At 35.2% G+C, this 21,374-nt stretch overlaps 1 protein-coding gene across 8 annotated transcripts in view; it reads right to left on the bottom strand.

Moving 5' to 3' along the window:
- Tanc2 (tetratricopeptide repeat, ankyrin repeat and coiled-coil containing 2) overlaps positions 1 to 21,374 on the bottom strand; it is a 429,902-nt gene that overhangs the window by 176,574 nt on the left and 231,954 nt on the right. For all 8 annotated transcript variants that reach the window (XM_048798117.1, XM_048798120.1, XM_048798121.1 and 5 more), the window contains one exon: positions 20,058 to 20,244. In XM_048798117.1, coding sequence (XP_048654074.1) covers positions 20,058 to 20,244 — 187 coding nt within the window. The remainder of the gene's footprint in view (positions 1 to 20,057; positions 20,245 to 21,374) is intronic.

Below are 21,374 nucleotides of genomic sequence, written 5' to 3'. Positions count from 1 at the left end.
TATATATATATATATATATATATATATATATGGTTGACAGATTAAATACAAAACCATTTTAACTAAATAGAGAAACAATGAAAAATGAATTAGAATTATACTTATAAATATTTTGGAAACTGGAATAAAAACATAAAAATTAGGACAGGAGTCCTGATTAGTGGTAGAAAGTTTTAAGAAACTTTGAATTGATGTGATGTGTAATGGCCTATGGGTCATATTTTACTATTTAACTGCAAAATATTATAATTAAGAAAGACTTTATTTCTTCTTTTGAGAAGTGTCTGTTCAGCTCCTTAGCCCATTTATCGATTGGGTTGTTTATGTTTTTGGTGTTAAGTTTTTTGAGTTCATTATATATCCTGGAGATTAGTGCTCTATCTGATGGGCATGTGGTAAAAATTTGCTCTTAAAAACACACAACTGATTGGGCTGGGGCTGGGGCTCAGTGGCAGAATGCCTGCCTTGCACATGTGAGGCACTGGGTTCGATCCTTAGCACCACATAAAAATAAATAAACAAAATAAAGATATTGCATTCAACTAGAACTAAAAAATATTTAAAAAATACAACTGATCAACAAATATATGAAAAAATGTTCAACATCTCTAGCAATTAGAGAAATGCAAATCAAAACTACTCTTAAGATTTCATCTCACTCTATTCAGAATGGCAAGTTATCAAGAATATAAGCAACAATAAATGTGGACAAGAATATGGGAGGAAAAGGCACACTCATACATTGCTGGTGGGACTGCAAACTGGTACAACCACTCTGGAAAGCAATATGGAGATTCCTTAGAAAACTCTGAATGAAACCAACATTTGACCCATCTATCCCACTTTTCGGTCTATACCCAAAAGACTTAAAAAAAGTACACTACAGTAACACAGCCACTTCAATGTTTATAGCAGCTCACTTCATAATTGTTAAACTTTGGAAGTAACATAGATACCTTTCAATAGATGAATGGATAAAGAAACTGTAGTACATATACACAATGGAAAATAACAGTATTAAAAGAGAATAAATTCATGGCATTTGCAGGTAAATGAATGGAGTTGGAGAATATCTTCCTAAGTGAAATAACCCAATCTCAAGAAACCAGGGGTCAAATGTCTTTTTCTTTCAAGTGGATGCTAATCCATATGGGGGGGGGCCTAGGATAAGTAGAAGGGGGCAAAGGGGTAGGAAAGACAGTGAAATGAGATAGACACATTACCCTAGGTACAAGTATGATTGTACAAATGATGTGACTCTACTTCATGTACAACCAGAGAAGTAAAAATTTCTGTTTCATTTGTGTACAATGAATCAAAGAGCTTTCTACTCTCATGTGTAACTGATTAGAACTAAGAAAGAAAGAAAGAAAGAGAAAAAAAGGACTTTAGCATGAGGTCTTGCTTTGATTCCTAGCTCCCCCACCTCCTCTGCCCCAACAAAGAGAACATCCAGTTTTCCTAATGTTATGAGAACAATGATGTGATTTTTGCACTCCCATTTTATTTTTTTGCATAAACCAAACAAATCTGTCTTATGTAGTTCACTTGTATTTAAAAAATGAAACTATAGAGTATTCCTGGCCCTTTTACTAGATAAATGTATCTAAAACACTCTTGGGCACTGAATATCTACTAAATAAATATTTATTGAAAGGGTGACTAAATCAGATTTATTGGTCCAGAACCACTGAGTTACAGAAAGAGTGAAAACAAATAACTCACCCAAAATACCAGAAGGAAAATTCTTTGGGTGACAATTCCCATTTAGGAATTTTGTGTATTTTTTGTTTCATTGGTGCTGTTCACAGATTTGGGTGATGTAGTTAATTCCATTCACCTGTATGTTCAATCAATTTTAATGCCTATCTGATATGTGTCAGGATACAGTGATGAAGACAAGTCCTAAGCCCTTAATCCCAGAATGAGGGCAATTCCGTAAAGAAAGAGGTCATATGTAGAAAAAATGAAGAATACAAAATAAAATGCTATTTTTTAAAAATATCATACTAACATCTGAATATTATATTCCATTTTATAGATATGTCATATTTATTCAACCATCCCTTATGGTGAGATCTGATGCAATTCAAGGTCATTGCATTGACTGAAGCTTCAGAAAATGCAATCATAAGTTTGAGTCATGTGAATAAAAGCTGCAAAAATCCAAAGCCTGTGTAGTCTACATGCAGACAAAAATTTAGTCTATAAAAATTAAACGTCAATATATGCAAAATATCTACACATAAAGTCAGAGAGGAAGACACTACCTCTCAGTGAAAAATATGTAGTTTTCTACTGTATCTGTTTTAATTAGTTTTTTTTTTTTTTTTTTGTCACTATGACCAAAAAAAACTGACAAGAACACTTTGAAGGAGAATAGTTTATTTGGGGCTCATGATTTCAGAAGTCTCAGTTCACAGTCAAGTCCACTGCTCTTGGCCCAAGGTGAGACAGAATGTCAAGGCAGCAGAGTGTGGAAGAAGAAAGCAGTTTAGGCCATGGCCACCGGGAGGGAGGCAGAGTGGTGGAAAGGGCTCCTGTTCTGCTTAGTAGGCACAAAATACATATCCCAAAGCCATGCCCTTAGGGAACTACTTCTTCCAGCCACACCCTACTTGCCTCCAATTACCAACAGTTAATCCATTCAAAGTGGATTAATGCACTGATTAAAGTAAGGCTCTCATAACCCACTCATTTCATCTCTAAACTTTCTGTATTGTCTCACATATGAGTTTTGGGAGGATACCTCATACCTAAACCTTAAAATTTGATCTTGTCCCCCCAAAGCTCATGCCCATTTCAAAATGCAAAATACCTCCTCCTCCCCCTCCCCTCCCCCTCTTCCTCCTCCTCCTCCCAGTCCATTTCTAAGAGTCCTCACAGTTTTAACAGTTCCAGCATTGCCCCAAAGTTCAAGTCCAAAGTCTCCTCTGAGAGTCAAGGCAAACTCTAAATGTAAGCCTCTGTAAAAATCCAAAGTAAGTTACCATATATCCAATATATAAAGGCACAGAGTGAACATTTCCATTTCACAAGGAAGAAACAGGGGCACAGAAAGAAGAGATGGGACCAAAACAAGATGAAATCCAGTTGGGCAAACAAGTTCTGTACTTCAAGTACAGCATCTGGGGCACATTGTGATGTTCTCTCCAAAGAACTTCTATAGCTCTACCCTTATGGCCTTGCTGGTTGCAGCCCACATGACCTCTTTCTCTCAGCTTGTTTCTGCTCAATTTCTGCAGATTTTCTTGGCAGATGTCCCATGGCACTGGCATCTTTTAACATCAGGGGTCTCTCCACTGCAGCTTTGGCTGCCTTCTCACTTCTTTATGCATCACCTTCTCCGGGGCAGCCCACAGGGACTCTGACTCTATTGCACTTTGCCTGGTCTCCAAGGTCTTCCTTTGAAATCTTGGTAGAAGCCTCTATGACCCCCCTAATTTCAGCATCCTGCATTCCTGCAGAACCAGTACTACATAGTTGATGCCAAGGTTGCCACCATCTTGAACAACAGCCAAGCCTAGCTGAGTATGATGAAGCAATACCCTATAACCCCCTTCCCCTGTACAAGCAGGGTAACCCCATGGTCTCTTTTCAAAGGAAATTTTACTTTTATATCCTTGATCCCGAGTTGCCCTCAAGCCATCTTTCCTATTGTTTTTGTTTTGGGATCAAGTATTTAGCAGAGTATTTTTAGTGGTATAATCCCTTCAACAACCTCAAGTCTTTAACCTGAGTTTTTCTTGCAGTTTCCTAGCCAAACTACAAGTTTTTCAAATCTTCTGCTTTGTTTTTCTGTTACTGATTATTACAGTAAACTTGGCCAAAAGCTGTTGGTAATATCCATGCTACCTCCTGAATGCTGTGGTGCCTTGAAATCTCCTCTGTCAGATTAATTAGTCCATCACCTTTAAATTCAGCCTCACACAAAGTCTCAGGACATGGGTAAAACATAGACAACTTCTTTCCAGAGCATATATAAATGGCCTCCAGTCTAATTTCCAATAGAGTCCTTCTCTGAAACCTCATAAGCCCAGTGTTTTTTATTGTCCACAATCTTATTGACATCTGGTCTCTGAATTCCCACCAGCATTGCCCATTAAGCTCTACTTACAACATTCTAAAGCTTTTTAAATTTGCATCTCTAAACTTTTCAAAATATACCTTCCCTCCCAGCCAGCTCCAAAGGTTTCTGAACCAGGTTAGTCACATCAAGATCCCACTCCTGGTACCAATTTCTGTTTTAGTTAGCTTTTTTACTGCTATGACCAAAAGACCTGACAATAGCTATTAGAGGAGGAAAGGTTTATTTTGGGCTCATGGTTTCAGAGGGTAAACCACTGGTTGGTTGAGTTCATAGTTCTGGGCTGGAGGTGAGGCAGAACTTCATGGTAGAAGAGCATGGTTGAGGAAATCAGCTCAAAACATGGCCACCAGGAGGGAGAGGGAGAGGGAGAAAGAAAGATAAGGGAGTGAAAGCACTCTCTCTGCTTAGCAAGGACAAAAGTATATACCTCAATGCTGGTGGGAATTCAGACCAGAAGAAGTGACCTACTTCCTCCAGCCTCCCCCTCCCCCACCTATAGTTACCACTCAGTTCATCCTCTCAAGTGGATTCATGCACTTATTAAAGCTTTCATAAACCAATCATTTCACCTCCAAACTTTCTTGAAGTATCTCACACATGAGCTTTTGTGGTACATCTCATATCTAAATCATAATATTAATTTATTTTTATCTCTATTATTATTTTCTCTAGATCTAATTGTTCTCAGGTTGAACAAAGAACAGCAGGAAAATAGAAGTAATTAAAGAGGTTTTTCTGAGATTGTCTCTATTCTCTTTCTTTGGTGCCGATTAAAAAAAAAATCAACATTTCAATATGAAGAACTGCTTACAAGGTGTATCTGTTTATATTACTATATAGGCAAGGAAGGGACAGTGTGAGAAAGGGGGAATTATAACCTTATAAGCAGGCTGACAAAAAATTACATCTATATTTATTATTGTATATATTATGTAATGTAAAATACACCTACTGTAATGTTTAGTAAATTTACAGACTGACACAATCTTCATTATAATTCAGTTTCAGCACCTTTGCACAATCCAAAAAAATATTCCTTTGGGGCTGTTTATAGTAAGTCTCTGCTCTCACTCCAGTTCTAGATACCTACTAATTTTCTTTTTTGCCTTTTCTGGTATTTCATATAAACAGAACCAAATAGTATGAAGATTTTTTTTTTTATCTAGCTTCTTTCATTTAGCACAATTTGGAGGTTAATTATGCTGCAGCATTAATAGTTTATTAATTTTTCTTACTAAATAATATTTCATGGTAGGGTTTACCACAGTTTGTATATCTATTTACCAGTTAATGAATATTTGGATTTTTTTTTCAAGTTTTAGCATTGTAAATAATGTTGCTTCCCATTAAAATATTTTCAGTTCTCTTGGATTTTTTTTTTTTTTTTTTTGGTACTGAAGATTGAACGCAGGGGGTGCTTAACCACTGAACTATATCCCCAGGGATGCTTAACCATTGAGCTACATCCCAAGCCTTTATTTAGAGACAGTGTCTCCCTGAACTGCTAAGTGCCTTGCTAAGTTGCTGAGGCTGGCTTTGAACTCCTAATTCTCCTGCCTCAGCCCAGAGCCACTGGGATTACAGATATGTGCCACTGCGCCCAACTCTTAGGTTGATTCTTAAGAGTAAAACTTCTGAGTTGTATAGTAAGTTTATGTTTAACTTTGTTAACAACAGTGAAACTGTTTCCCAAAGTGGCTGTAAATTTTTACATTCCCATAGGTAATATGTAGTCATTATAGTTTGTCTATATCTTTGCCACACATGGCCCTTTCTTAAAAAAAAAAAAAAAGGGTATGCAGTATTCCACTGTGATTTTAATTTGCTTTCTCTAATGACATCAAGCTTTTTTTTTTTCATGCACTTATTAGCTACTTATATATATCTTGTTTGGTGAAATGCCTACTCGAATCTTTTGTGCATTTTAAAACTGGTTTCTCTTCCACAATATTAGAATTTGTTACTCTACCTTTGTTGGTGATGACTACATTTTTAATTCCAGATAAAAGTCTTAGGTCACTTCTTCTAAGACATTTTAAAATTATGAAATGTATTGTAATAATTAGGACCATGGGTTTTGCAGTCATACAAATCTGAGTGCGCTGGAATCAATTATTTTTGACTCTCAGTTTTCTAAGTCTAAGAAGAAACATTATCTTAATTATATTAAATAATATAGCATTGTTTTACAATTATAGTGAGCCAGTCTAGGCTGATCTCTGGGGATTTCTAGATGTCTGGTATTGACTATAAACCAAGAAAAGTGCAACTAGGATAACTAATGATTTATAATTTGCTATTTCAAGTTTGAAACTCTTCTGGGAGCACTCAGGACTAGCTAGCTTTTTAATGTTTTTTATTAGTGCATTATATTTTTCACAATATTGAGGTTCATTCATTTGATGTAATCATACTTACACAGACTATAATTTGCTCCACTTCAGTCCCAGGGCTTACTCTTTCCTTTTCCTCCTCCTACCTCCTGTGGGCCCCCTTCCTCTACTGGTCTTTCTCTCATTTATAGTTTTTTTTAAAATTAGTGCTTTATGAAAATACATAAACATGAAATTCACTATAATAAATTCATATATACACATAGCATAATTTGGTCAATTTCATTCCACATGTCTCCCGTTTTGTGTCTCTCTTTCATTCCACTTAATCCCCTTCCTTTACTCCATGGATTTCCCCTCTCTAGATGCAATTCCCTTGGCCCCACTTCCCATCCCCCTTATTTTGGTATAGCTTCTGCATATGAGAGGAAATAGACTCTTGTCTTTCTGAGTCTGGCTTATTTCACTTACCATGATGTTCTCCATTCTATGCATTTACCAGCAAATGCCATAATTTCATTCTCCTTTATGGCTAAATAAAACTCTATTTTTTACATATATAATTTTTCTTATCCTTTCTTCTGTTGATGGGCACTTACATTGGTTCCATAGCCTGGATATTGTGAACTGTGCTGTTATACATGTTGATGGGCTTGTATCACTACAGTATGATGACTTTAATTCTTCTGGGTGAGGGAGTTGGATACCTGGGTCATATGGTAATTCCATTCCCAAGGAAAGCACTGATTTCCAAAGTGCTTGTGCTAATTTGCAGTCCCAACAACAATGTATGAATGCATCTTTTCCCCCACATCTTTGTCAGCAATTATTATTATTTATATTCTTGATGATTGCTGTTCTAAATGGAATGAGATGAAATCTCACTGTAGTTTTGATATGCATTTCCCTGACTGCAAGGGATGTTGAACATTTTTTCATATGTTGTTGGCTATTCATATTTCTTCTCTTGAGAAGTATCTGTTTAGTTCTTTTGCCCATTTACTAATTGGGCTATTTGTTTTTTGATGTTAAGTTTTTCTAAGTTCTTTATATATTTTGGATATTAATCACCATTTGGAGGACCAGCTGGCATAGATCTTCTCTCATTCTGAAGGCTCTCTCTTCATGCTCATTTCCTTTGCTATGCAGAAGTGTTTTAATTTAATGATGCCCTATTTACTGATTCTTGGTTTTATTTCAAACACTTTAGGGATCTTGTTATGGGAGTCGGTACCTGTGCCAATGTGTTGGAATGTTGACTCTCTGTTTCTTCTAGCAGTTGAAAGTTTCTGGTGTAATTTCTCTGTCTCTGATGCACTTTGAGTTGACTTTTATGTAGGGTGAAAGGGGATCCAGTTTCATTCTTCTACATATGGCTATCCAATTTTCCTAGCACCATTTGTTAAAAGACTATCTTTTCTTCAACTTATGTTTTTGGCACTTTTGTTGAGTATCAGATGACTGTATTTATGTGGATTTGTCTTGGTATCTTATATTCCACTGGGCTGTATGTCAGTTTTGATGCCAACACCATGCCAATGCCATGTTGTTTTTGTTACTATGGCACTACAGTATAATTTGAGATCTGGTATTGTGATACCCCTAACATCACTCTTCTCGCTCAGGATTGCTCTGACTATTCTGTGTCTTTTATTCTTCCAAATTAATTTTAGGACTATTTTTTTTCTAGTTCTATGAAGAATGTCATTGGCATTTGGAGGGGCACCACAGTGAATCTGTATAACACTTTTGGTAATATGGCCATTTTGACAATATTAATTCTGCCTATACAAGAACACAGGAGGTCTTTCCATCTTCTAAGGTCTTTTTCAATTCCTTTCTTCAGTGTTGTATACTTTTCATTATAGACCTCTTTCATTTTCTTGATTAGATTTATTCCCAAGTCTTTTTTTTTTTTGAGGTGCTTGTAAATGGAAGAATACTCCTGATTTCTTTTTCAGCAGATTCATTATTCGAGGATAAAAAAATGATTGCTTTATTCACATTGGTCTTATATCCTGTTACTTTGTTGAATTTATCGGCTCTAGAAATGTTCTGGTGGAGTTTTTTGGATTTTCTAGATATAGGATCATGTCATCAGCAAACCAAGATAAGTTTAATTCTTTTCCTTTGTATCCTTTCAATTTCCTTTTCTTGTCTGATTGCTCTGGCTAGAGTTTTAAGAATGACATTGAACAGGAGTAGTGAGAATGGACATCCTTGTCTTGTTTTTCCTGATTTTCGAGGAAATGCTTTCAGTTTTTTGTTTAGTATGATGACAACCTTGGGTTTATTGTACACAGTCTTTACAATGTTAAGTTTCTTCTATTCCCTAGTTTCTCTACTGTTTTTAACATGAACAGGTGCTGGATTTTGTCAAATGTTTTTTTCTGCTTCTATTGAGATGATCATATGATTCTTGTCCTTAAATCTAATTATGTGTTGAATTATATTTATTGATTTGCATACACTGAATCAACCTTGCATCCTGGGATGAAACCCAACTGTACTATCTTAGTGTGTTTGTGAATGCAGTTTGCTAATATTTTATTAAGGAGGACTAGCTGAAAACTTACATAACCTGGACTTAGATAGCCTGGCTTGGCAATGTATCTAGAGGGGCATCAAAGAACACAATGGGGACTTTCTAGGAGCTCTCCTTAAATCAAGATTTCTTATACACATCAGGTTTATACTATGAGGACAGGGCATACAACCCTATGTGTTGAAGAACAAATCCTGGAAAACTCCACCTGAAATGTCTTAGGTCCTCTTGCACTCATCTGCACTCTTTTTCTCTTGATTTACTATATTGTTACTGAAAACTTTTTATAAGCATTTTTTGTTAAGTGTTATACATCATTTCAATAATCCTTTGAAATCTTTACAACTATTTTATTAAAGAGTTATTATAAGTTTTAAACAATGATATCTGGACCATAATGTGCACTCAATAAATGGTTATTATTAAACTACTGAACTACTTGTCTAATTATACAAGAAAAACACTCTGTTTTGTGTTCTTTTTAAAATTTTTAAAAAAATTATCAACAGATCTTTATTTTATTTATTTATATTTCATACTGAGAATTGAACCCAGGGCCTCACATGTGCTAGTCAAGCGCTCTACCGCTGAGCCACAACCCTAGTCCTCTGTTCAGTATTCTTAATCGTCCTAATGAAAAAACTATTCATGCTATTTTAATAAACATGTCATGCAATATAAATATAACCCTATGACTACCAGAAATTTACATAGTGCTTAGTAAGTACAGAAGTGGAAAAGATGATGAAGTCACTAGTATAGTAATTAGAAAGTAGTAGTAGTGAAGATATTTCTGAAAACAGGTGGGGAAAACATGAAAAAAAAAAAAACCTAATTGAAATGATCTAGTGTTCAGGTAATGACTCAGGGATGCCTTTTGTAAAGTGACAAATTTGGATCAAACAAAGAACATACAACATTCTGCTAGGAACAAGAGGCTTTAATTAGGAGATTCATAAAAAATAATTTGCTAAAGTAAAATTTCAGGAAAACATAATCACTGAACAAAGACTTGGCCACAGATATTTAATCTTTGTAGGTGTTAAATAAAATGCAGAAACCCAAATGGATTCATGCTGTAGTGCACCTCTTTGCTATAAATTCATATCTAAAAGTACTATTATCACAATTTAATATGAACAATGAAAAGGTTAGAGATTATGCATATTTTAAGAAATTGGGATAATCAAAAATTTTGCTTGAAGCAATGAAATTCATGCATGTGCCTTATTAAATCACTCTGCCAAAATATATAGAATCCTATTTATGTCAGTCAGTATACTAGAAATGCCTGAATTCTTAAGTACTATAAATATAAGAAGTTCCTCTCTAGAATTCTGAAAACTTTTAATTAAACTTCTTTGATCCTCTGTTCTCTCAGTTCACCTCATATGTAATTTTTACTACAGAGAGCATTTTCTGTTGCCATCATAGCTTATCTCTCCTAAAACTCACGAATCTGAGGTGGTAAATTGTCAGGTGTTTGATATTTGTGATTTTTTTTAACTTTTGCATTTTTAAATATTTTCATTAGTGCATTATATTTACACAAAATAATGGGGTTTTTACATGCATGGAATATAATTTGCTTAATTTGAGTCACCAGTATGGCTTCTTACCCTTCCTTCATGCCTGTTCTCTTCCCCTTCCTCTACTCTACTGATCTTCTTTCTGTTGATTTGTTATTTTATTAATTGGCTTTATATATGTACATAAAGGTGTTATTCACTGAGATATGATCATGTATCTACATCACATGATTTAGTCAATTTCATTCCCCAGTTCCTCCTCCTTCCCATCCATCCTTCCTCTTCTTCCACCCCTTTTATCTCCTCCATTGATCTTACATCTATTTCATGGAATCCCCCCTGTGTTTTTCTTACTTTAGCATATGACAGAAAACATCATCCTTAAGTTTCAACGTCTGGTTTATTTCGCTTCACAAGATACTTTCCAGTTCCATCCATTTGCCAGCAAATAAAATAATTTCATGCTTCATTATGGATGAATAAAGCTACATTTTCTTTTTTCATTTGTTTCTTGATGGGTACCTGTACAGGTTTTATAAATTGGCTATTTTGAGTTGTGCTGCTATGAACATTGATATGAATGTATAACTGTAGTATGCTTATTTTAGTACATTTGGATAAATACCAAGAAGTGAGACACCTGAGTCATATGGGGTTCCATTCCTACTCCTTAGAGGAATCTCCATACTGTTTCTCAAAGTGGTTGTACTAATTTGCAGTACCACCAACAATGTATGAATTTACTTTTTCCCAACATTCATACCAACAATTATTATTATTTGTATTTTTGATGCCTTTCATTTTAACAAGAGTGAGTTGAAATAACTATGGAGTCTTTATTTCTATTTCCCCAATTACTAGGGATTTCTTCTGGTAAAGTTTCTTGGATCTTCTAAGTATAGGAAGATATCCTCAGGAAACAAACACATTCACTGCTTCCTTTCCTATTTGCATTCTTTAATTTCCTTCTCTTGTCTCAGCTAGAGTTTCAAGAATTACATTGAAGAAGAGTGATAGTGGACATGCATGTCTTGTTCCTCATTTTAGAGGAAATGCATTTGGTTTTTCACCATTCAATATGATGTTGACTTTGAGCTTGTCATATATAGTCCTTAAAATGTTGCAGTTAGTTCCTTCTATCACTAGTTTCTCCAATGTTTTTAACATTTATGGGGCTGGATTGTATCAAAGACTTTTTCAGGGTATATTTAGATGATCATGTGATTGTTTTCATTAATTCTATTGATGTGGTGAATTAAATTTACTGAGTTCTGTATATTAAAACAAACTTACATTCTTGAGATGAAACCCACTTGATCATGGTGCAGTATCTTCTTTAAGTGTTCTTGAAGGTAGTTTGCTGACATTTTAAAAGGATTTTTGTATCTAATTTTATCAGGTATATTTATGAATGCTGTTCTTTCCTTGATGGGTCTTTGATATAATATTCATATCAAAGTGATACTGAATTCACAGAATGAATTTGGGGTCGTCCCACTTTTTAAAAAATTTTTATTTATTTTAATTAGGTATGTATGACAGCAGAATGCATTTTGATTCATTGTACATGAATGCAGCAAAACTTTTCATTTCTCTGGTTGTACATGATGCAGCGTCACACTGTATGTGCAGTCATATATGTACCTAAGGTAATGATGTCCATCTCATTCTACCATCTTTCCAGCCCCCATTCCTCCTCCCCCTTTGCCCAGTCACAGTTTCTCCATTTTTCCTATGCTACCCACCACCCCCTTATGGATCAGCATCCACTTATCAGAGAGAACATTTAGCCTTTGGTTTTTTGAAATTGGCTTACTTCACTTAGCATGATATTCTCCAGCTCCATCGATTTACCTGCAAATGCCATAATTTTGTTCTCTTTTAATGCTGAGTTATATTCCATTGTGTATTTACACCAGTTTCTTTATCCATTCATCTACTGAAGAGCATCTATGTTGCTTCTACAGTTTAGCTACTGTGAATTGAGCTACTATAAACACTGATGTGGCTGTGTTACTATAGTATGCTGATTTTAAGTCCTTTGTGTATAGATGGAGGAGTGGAATAGCTGGGTCAAATGGTAGTTCCATTCCAAGTTTTCTAAGAAATCTCCATACTGCTTTCCAGATTGGCTGCACCAATTTGCAGACCCATCAGCAATGTATGAGTATGCCCTCCCCCGCCCAACCTTGCTAACGCTTATTGTTTTTTGTATTCTTGATAACTGCCATTCTGACTGGAGTGAGATGAAATCTTAGAGTAGTTTTGATTTGCATTTCTCTAATTACATTGATGTTGAACATTTTTTCATATTCTTGTTGATCGATTATATACCTTCTTCTGAAAGTGTCTGTTCAGCTACTTAGCCCATTTATTGATTGGGTTGTTTGTTTTTTTGGTGTTAAGTTTTTTGAGTTCTTTATATATCCTGGAAATTAGTGCTCTGACGTGCATGTGGCAAAAAATTTGTTTCCAAAATGCAGGCTCTCTGTTCACCTCAATGATTGTTTCTTTTGCTGAGAAGAAGCTTTTTAGTTTGAATCCATCCCATTTATTGATTCTTGATTTTATTTCTTGTGCTTTAGGAATCTTGTTAAGGAAGTCGGGTCCTATGATGAATACTTGGGCCTATTTTTTCCTCTATTAGGTGCAGGGTCTCTGGTCTAATTCGTGGGTCTTTGATACACTGGAATGGAGTTTTGTGCATGGTGAGAGATACGGGTTGAATTTCATTTTACTGCATATGGATTTCCAGATTTCCTAGCATAATTTTTTGAAGAGCCTATCCTTTCTCTAATGTATGTTTTTGGCACCTTTGTCTAGTGTGAGATAACTGTATTTCTGTGGGTTTGTCTCTGCATCCTCTATTCTGTACCATTGGTCTACATGTCTATTTTGGTGCCAATATCATACTGTTTTTGTTACTACAGCTTTGTAGTATAGTTTAAGGTCTGGTATTGTGATGCCTCCTGCTTAACTCTTCTTGCTAAGGACTGCTTTAACTATTCTGAGTCTCTTATTTTTTCAAATAAATTTCATGATTGCTTTTTCTATTTCTACAAGGAATGATGTTGGTATTTTACTTAGAATCATACTGAATCTGTATAGTGCTTTGGGTAGTATGGCCATTTTGACAATATTAATTTTGCCTATCCAAGAGCATAGGAGATCTTTCTATATTCCAAAGTCTTCTTCAATTTCTTTCCTTAGAGTTCTGTAGTTTTCACTGTAGAGGTCTTTCATCTCTTTTGTTAAACTGATTGCCAAGTTTTTTTTTTTTAAGCTATTGCGAATGGAATAGTTTTCCTAATTTCTCTTTCAGAGGATTCATCACTGATGTATAGAAATGCATTTGATTTATGAATGTTGATTTTATATCCTGCTACTTTGCTGAATTCATTTATTAATTCTAGAAGTTTTCTGGTGGAGTTTTTTGGATCCTCTAAGTATAGAATCATGTTGTCGGCAAATAACGATAGTTTGAGTTCTTCTGTTTTTATTCCTCTCCCTTTAATTTTTTTTGTCTAATTGAGTTTCAAGGACTATGTTGAATATAAATGGTGAAAGAGGGCATCCCTGTCTTGTTCCAGTTTTTAGAGGAAATGCTTCCAATTTTTCTCCATTTAGAATGATGTTGGGTTTAGTATAGATGGCTTTTACAATGTTGAGGTATGGTCCTACTACCCTAGTTTTTCTAGTGTTTTGAACATGAAAAGGTGCTGTATTTTGTCAAATGCACCATTTCTAGGGCTTTGTCAGGTGGTTTGTTTGTTGACTTTGAGTCTTTTAATGAGTGAGTTCAATGCAATGAACTATAAACTCTTCTTAGCACTGCCGTCATAGTGTCCCATAGATTTTGATAAGTTGTATCGGAGTTCTCATTTACTTTTAAGAATTTGTTTTTATCTCCTACCTTATGTCTTCTGTTATCTATGTGTCATTCAAAAGCATATTATTTAGTCGCCAGGTGTTGTAATAGTTTATATTTTTTATTTTATCATTGATTTCTAATTTCATTCCATTATGGGTCAGATAGAATAGAGGTAGTATCTCTAATTTCTTGTATTTGCTAAGACTTGCTTTGTGGAATAACATATGGTCTATTTTGGAGAAGGATCCATGTGCTGCTGAGAACAAAGTGTATTTTCTCTTTGATGGATGGAATATTCTATATATGTCTGTAATGTCTAAGTTATTGATTGTATTATTGCGTTCTATAGTTTCTTTGTTTAGTTTTTGTTTGGAAAATCTATCCAGTGGTGAGAGAGATGTATTAAAGTCACCCAGTATTATTGTGTTGTGGTCTATTTGATTCTTGTAGTTCAGAAGGGCTTGTTTGATATACATAGATGCCCATTGTTTGGGGCATAGATATTTATGATTGTTATGTCTTGTTGATGTCTAAATCCCTTAAGCAGTGTGAAATGTCCTTCTTTATCCCTTTTTACTAGCTTTGGTTTGAAGTTCATTTTGTCTGATATGAGGATGGAAGCCCCTGCTTGTTTACATGGTCCATGTGAATGTTACATTTTTTCCCCACCCTTTCACCTTCAGACTGTAGATGTCTTTTCCTGTGAAATGAGTCTCTTGAAGGCAGCATATTATTGGTTTTCTTCAACCTAATCTGTCAGTTTATGTCTTTTAATTGATAAGATAGGCCATTCACATTTAGGGTTATTATTGAAATATGATTTGTATTCCCAGATATTTTGGTTTATTTTTGGTTTCTCCTTGATTGGGTTTTTCCTTTGGTGTAGTTCCTCACTTAGCTGATTTTCATGTTACTTTTCATTTCCTCCTCCTGGGCTATTTTACTGAGAATGCTCTGCAGTGCAGGCTTTCTTGCTGTAATACGTTTTAAATTTTGGTTATCATGAAAGGTTTTTATTTCATCATTAAATCTGAAGCTTAATTTTGCTGGAATAATATTATTGGTTGGTAACCATTTTCTTTCAGAGCTTGGTATATGTTGTTCCAGGATCTCCTGGTTTTGAGGGTCTGGGTTGAAAAAATCTGACATCCGAATTGGTCTGAAGCCTTTAAGATTCTATCCTTATTCTGTATGCTAGGCATTTTCATTATAATGTGCCTTGGTATAGATCTGTTGTAATTTTGTACACTTGGTGTCCTATAAGCCTCTTGTATTTGATTTTCCATTTTATTTTTCATGTTTGGGAAATTTTCTGATATTATTTCATTGAATAGATTGTGCATTCCTTTGGTTTGAATCTCTATGCCTTCCTCTATCTCAATAAATCTCCGAGTTGTTCTTATGGTCCTATCCCATAATTCTTGGATGTTCTGTTCATGGTTTCTTACCATCTTCACTGTGTGGTCAACTTTATTTTCAAGCCTGTATATTTTGTCTTCATTATATGACATTGTATCCTTCCAAGTGATCTAGTCTGTTGGTGATGCTTTCTATTGAGTTTTATATTTATTGTTTCCTTCATTTGAAGGATTTCTGATTGTTTTTTTTTCCCCAAGAATCTCTCTCTTTCTCAAAGTAATCTTTTGCTACCTGTATTTTCTCCCTTATGTCTTTGTTGGTGTGATCAGTGGTTGCCTATATTTGTTCTCTTATCTCTTTGTTAGGGTGATCAATTTTTGGCCTGCATTTGTTCTCTTATGTCATGCTTTAATTTGCAGATCATTTTAATTATGTACATTCTGAACATTTCATCAACTGTGTTGTCAATGGATTCTATTATTGTAGTATCTTGGATTGTTTGGGGTACTTTCTTCCCTTGTTTTTTCATGTTGTCTATGTGTCTTCCTTTCTTGCAGTGTAGATCTGAGGTATTGCAGATTCTACCTTTTAATCTTGTAGTGTCCTTACAGATTTCCTGTGCCTCACCTTGGTGTTGGGCTTCCAGTCCCTGGCCAGTGTCCCAACATGGATGACACTATAACTAAAATGATGGTGGCAATAGCAGAGGTAACTCAAGATAGCAGTGGGAATCTCCCAAGATAGATGCAACCACTTTCAGAGATGGGGCTTTAGGCTGCCTGTTCAGAGATGCAGCTGCCTCCAGGCCCTGCCTGTTGTCCCAAGATGGAGGCTACTACATGGGAAGGGCTATGATGGTGGCTGCAGTGTCCCAAGATGGAGACTGGTTGGGGGAGCAATGCGTTGGTAAATGGGGAGTTCCGGCATGGTCCTCCATTCTGCACAGGAGCAGTCCTGGGCCTGAGTTCTCACACAGGTGAGCAGGGGCAGTCCTGAACCTGATCTGGGCCTGGGCTCTGGTGTGGGTTGCGGGGAAGGTGCAGTCCTGAGCCTTACATAGGCCTGGGCTTCCAGGTGGGTTGCCGGGGGATGGTTCTGGGCCTGACCTAGGCCTGGGATTCTGCATGGGTCTGCTGGGTGGTTCTGGGCCTGGGCCAGGGCTCCTACCTGGATTGACAGGAGCGATCCTAGGCCTGGGCCTGGGCTTGGGTGTGGGTCTGCCAGTCTGACTTAGGCCTGGATTCCTGTGTGGGTCTATTTATGATTTTTATTGGCATAATTTTATTATCTTAATGGTCTTATATTTGTGCCGAGTTAGACACCATATTCCTTATAATATCCTATCAGATATTACTAAGCAACCACTCTGCTACAATGTGCCAGTGCCAGTTACTGGGCTAAGTGCCACTGATATAAAGATGATTAAGTCTCAGTATTTGTTAAAAAGGAATTAATATGTCTAATGGGGGAAAGGAGGCTCAAAAAATAATTATAATACCATGTATTAAATGCAGTGATACAGATATGCCCAGTAATGTGCATATGCAGTAATGAAGTAATGCTATGCAATGGATAGAAGCATGAGTGCAAAGCTGAAGAGAGATGGTGGTAGTATTGGTGACAATATTTCTTAAGCTGAATCTTAAAAGACTTTTAAGAAATAAGTCAAACTTAAAAGGAAATATTTGAAGAATAATCAACATGAGCAAAAACATAGAAATGAAAAAACTAGAACGTGTCAGGCAATAGCGAATTCTAGCATTGCTAGAATAATAAGTATAAGGTTCTTGGAAGAAGTGGGAGAGAAGACTGGAGAAACTGGCCATCACCAGATCATGAAGGCCTAGGCTTTATCTAATATGTAAATGGGAGTCAGAGAAGTGATGTGGTCAGATTTAATTTTCAAGTAGTTCCCTTCATCTTATAGGTAGCTCAGAGTTAAAGAAGTAATTGATTTTCAATTCATTTATTTTGATGGCTGTTTGAAAAACAGATTTAGGAAGGCAAGATGAAAAGAAAAGAGAACAATGAAATTAGTACTAATCTAAGTCTGAGATAGTGAGGACCACCAAAGCAATGCTAGGAAGAAACAAAATAAAACACAGTAATGAGAAATACGGGGAGAGGGAGATGATAAGGATTATTCTGAGCTCCCTAGTTTGTGTACCTGGGTAGAGATGATATCATTATTAAATAAAATTTTAGGCAACTTTATGCCAATAAACTTGAAAAAAGATAAAAACTATAAGAAAAACTGATGTGAGAAAAAAAAGAAAATTTAAATAGTTTTATAGTACTAAATATAAGGAAATAGTAGTTTAAAATAATTAAGACATTTGCATTCATTGCATGAAGACAACATTGAGTCTCGATTATTTTAATAACGAATCCTAATAATATTCAAAGAACAAGTAATCCCAATACCTCACAATCCACTTCAGAGGAATGTATTAATATAAAGGTACTCTTTATCAGTTTTTATTTCTCTATATTACTTAGTCAAAAATATTTAGTTATCTAATGATTATCTCTAACGACCTCTCATACAAATGAGTCATAAATTAGAAATTATTAGGATAAATCTGGAGGGTAAATAAAAAGTATAAGACGTGAGTTCTGCCATTTAGAAAAATGTGTTCTACTATAAAGAAAAATAATATATAACTGCAAGTAACAATGTTAGTTATTGACAGAAGGTTTTATAAGACTAGAGGAAGCAGTCTGTTTAGATTTCCAGAGAAGGCAGAGATAACTGGAGTGCTTCATGATTATTCTTGAACCTCTGTCCGTGGTGAAAAGAATGGTGATAAAAAGTGTGACTGTAGAATCAAAAATCAAATTTGGACCAGCAGCTCGAGAGGCTGAGGCAGGAGGATCTCAAGTTCAAAGCCAGCCTCAGCAAAAGTAAGGTGCTACGCAACTCAGTGAGACCCTGTCTCTAAATAAAATACAAAAGAGGGCTGGGGATGTAACTCAGTGGTCAGGTGTCCCTGAGTTCAATCCCCAGTATCCCAAAAAAAACCAAAAAAACAAAAAAACAAAAAAAAACAAAAAACAAACAAACAAACAAACAAAAACACAACAAAAAAAGTTGGAGTTGGAGAAATGAAATGGGCATCATGGAAGAGAGAGCATTGCTTTGGTAGTGAAAAAAAAAGGATGGAAACACTTAAGAAAGAAAAGAATAGAGATATTAAGGGTGGATCTTGAACAATATTTATATTTGGATGGGCTCAACCAATGTTATGAAGCTAACTTAATTCTTTAAAAAAATTTTTTTTTGTAGTTGTAGATGGACACCATGCCTTTATTTTATTTATTTTTTTATGTGGTGCTGAGGAACCCAGTACTTCACTTGTGCCAGGGAAGCACTTTGCCACTGAGTTACAGCCCCAGCCCGAGGCTAGCCTAATTCTTGATACTAAAACCTAACAATGGTAGAAAAAGAAAAGAAAATTTGAAGTTAATCTCACTCATGGATAACCTCCCAGAGTGTTTTTTTTTTTTTGTATCTGCTGCAAACTGCTAATTAGTAAGTTGAAGACAATTTAGATGTAGTCCTAGAACCATGTAATTTACTAGGATATTCTATTTAAAAATTATATTAGAAAATTCAAAAGAGAAATATGAAATGGCAGTTTTCTTAGCTTGGTTACTTCCCCAAATTTCAAGTTTTCTTTGTGCCAAAGCTTGTCATAAGAATGTATTAATATAAGATTCCTGAATCATAAGCAAAGAAACAACATTTTTCCCCCTTTTAGAGGGTGAAAAGAAAAGTGGGGATGTTTTTGCTGACAAGAAGCCTGAAGGGGCTCCTAAACTTATCCAAGGACTGATATGTGGTTTGCACAGATTCCAGTTTCACAAACAACTCCAGTTGCACAAACAACTCCAGTTTCAGTTCTTTAGCCATTTAATCTTAATCTTTTCTTTCAGTTTTCACAAAACTCAGTACTATTCCAGTGAAGAATAAACTTTTTCTGAACCACTTTTGTTGACAGATGATGTTTGGGAATTTACAGAAATACATGTACAGAACTTTTTCTATCTACTTCTTATCAAGTAATAGCTTGATAAGTAAATCAAGGAGATATAACTTGCATTTTGTTTACCTTTATTTCTCTCTTCAGCATCAATAAAAAGACAGACAACATCTAACAATCTGTCTATAATATCAAAAGTAGATTTTTTAAAATCTTAAGTTTGTATATTTAAAAAGAAAAAAGCAAAGACACAAAAAGATTATTACAAAATATGATATGTCAAGAACTATGTAATGTTTTCAACAACTAATAATAATAAAAAAAGATTATTACAAAAATAAACTCACCAATGATGCCGCTATCTCTGCTTTCAAGGGTGGAGGTTGGACTAGTAACAGCCCCATAGCTACAATCCTTAGCAGTAGCATTTGTACTGATTGGTGGGAGGGTAGAGCAGGGGCTACTGGCTGGTGGAGAGGCAGTGCTGCTTGTCAGTGTGGAACAGGGACTTATCCGCTGGGTGATTGCTGAGGTCTGAAAAATTAAAATCAAGAAGTAAAGATAAACTGACTAGTTAAGTACATTTTGGAAAAAATAATACCTTAATGAGAAAAGAATAAAGAATCTACACATGGCTTTTACATCCATCAGGCTTTGCCTCTGCTTTCCAGCAAAGAAACTAAAGTTTCTATAATTAAGGTGAATCTTCATGAATTTAACATAAGCAGAGACTTGTGGCCCATTTTTCCTGCTTAGGAAATAACAGTGATAAGTAAATATTCAGTATCAGAATATAGAAATTTCTTATTATGTACAAGTTTTCCTTGCTATTTATAAACAATAAAACTTTCAGAAGGCTTAGAACTTTGTTAATAATTTTCTTTGTAAAGAAAAAGAAAGAATACCTCTGAAGGCGAGGAGAAATAAAAATAAAGTTTTTAATGCGAATTTATGTCTTTTGATATATAGGCAGCCACATGAAACAGTAATTGAGCACAAGGAAAAATGCCTTATTCTAAAAGTATATCTTATAAAATATGTCAAACAATGTTGATTTAATACAAAACTAACTATCTGTAGAAATGGACTGCAGAGATCAGTTTGTGTCCTTAATTAATGATTTTTAAACCTGAAATTACCTCCTTTTTGATGAAGGAATGGGCAATTAACAAAAAGAATGATGATAATATATTCAGGTCTTCATAATTTAATAACAATTCACTTTTCTTCAGTTCCTTCTACCCAAATAAAGTACTGAAATTGTAAATGAAAATATATTTTTATCAAAAATAAATTTGATTCTTTTCAAAATGGTAAGTTTCAGTGACGAAGTTACTTGAAGAAGCACTAATGCTAAAGTAAACATGCTTATATATTAATTAATTAATTAATTTATTTTTTTATTTTTTTAAATTTTTTATTGTGGGTTGTTCAAAACATTACAAATTTCTTGACATATCATATTCGACACTTTGATTCAAGTGGGTTATGAACTCCCACCTTCACCCCATACACAGATTGCAGAATCACATCAGTTACACATCCATTGATTTACAAATTGCCATACTAGTGTCTGTTGTGCTCCGCTGCCTTTCCCATCCTCCACCCTCCCCCCTCCCCACCTCTCCCCTCCCCTAAATCTGTGCTGTTTTAAACCACTGAGT

The sequence above is a fragment of the Marmota marmota genome, unplaced genomic scaffold (genome assembly GCF_001458135.2).
Source record: "Marmota marmota marmota unplaced genomic scaffold, marMar, whole genome shotgun sequence".
Classification (NCBI taxonomy): Eukaryota; Metazoa; Chordata; class Mammalia; order Rodentia; family Sciuridae; genus Marmota; species Marmota marmota.
The sequence above is the reverse complement of the archived record's forward strand: the minus strand, read 5'-3'. Positions and strand labels throughout refer to the sequence as shown.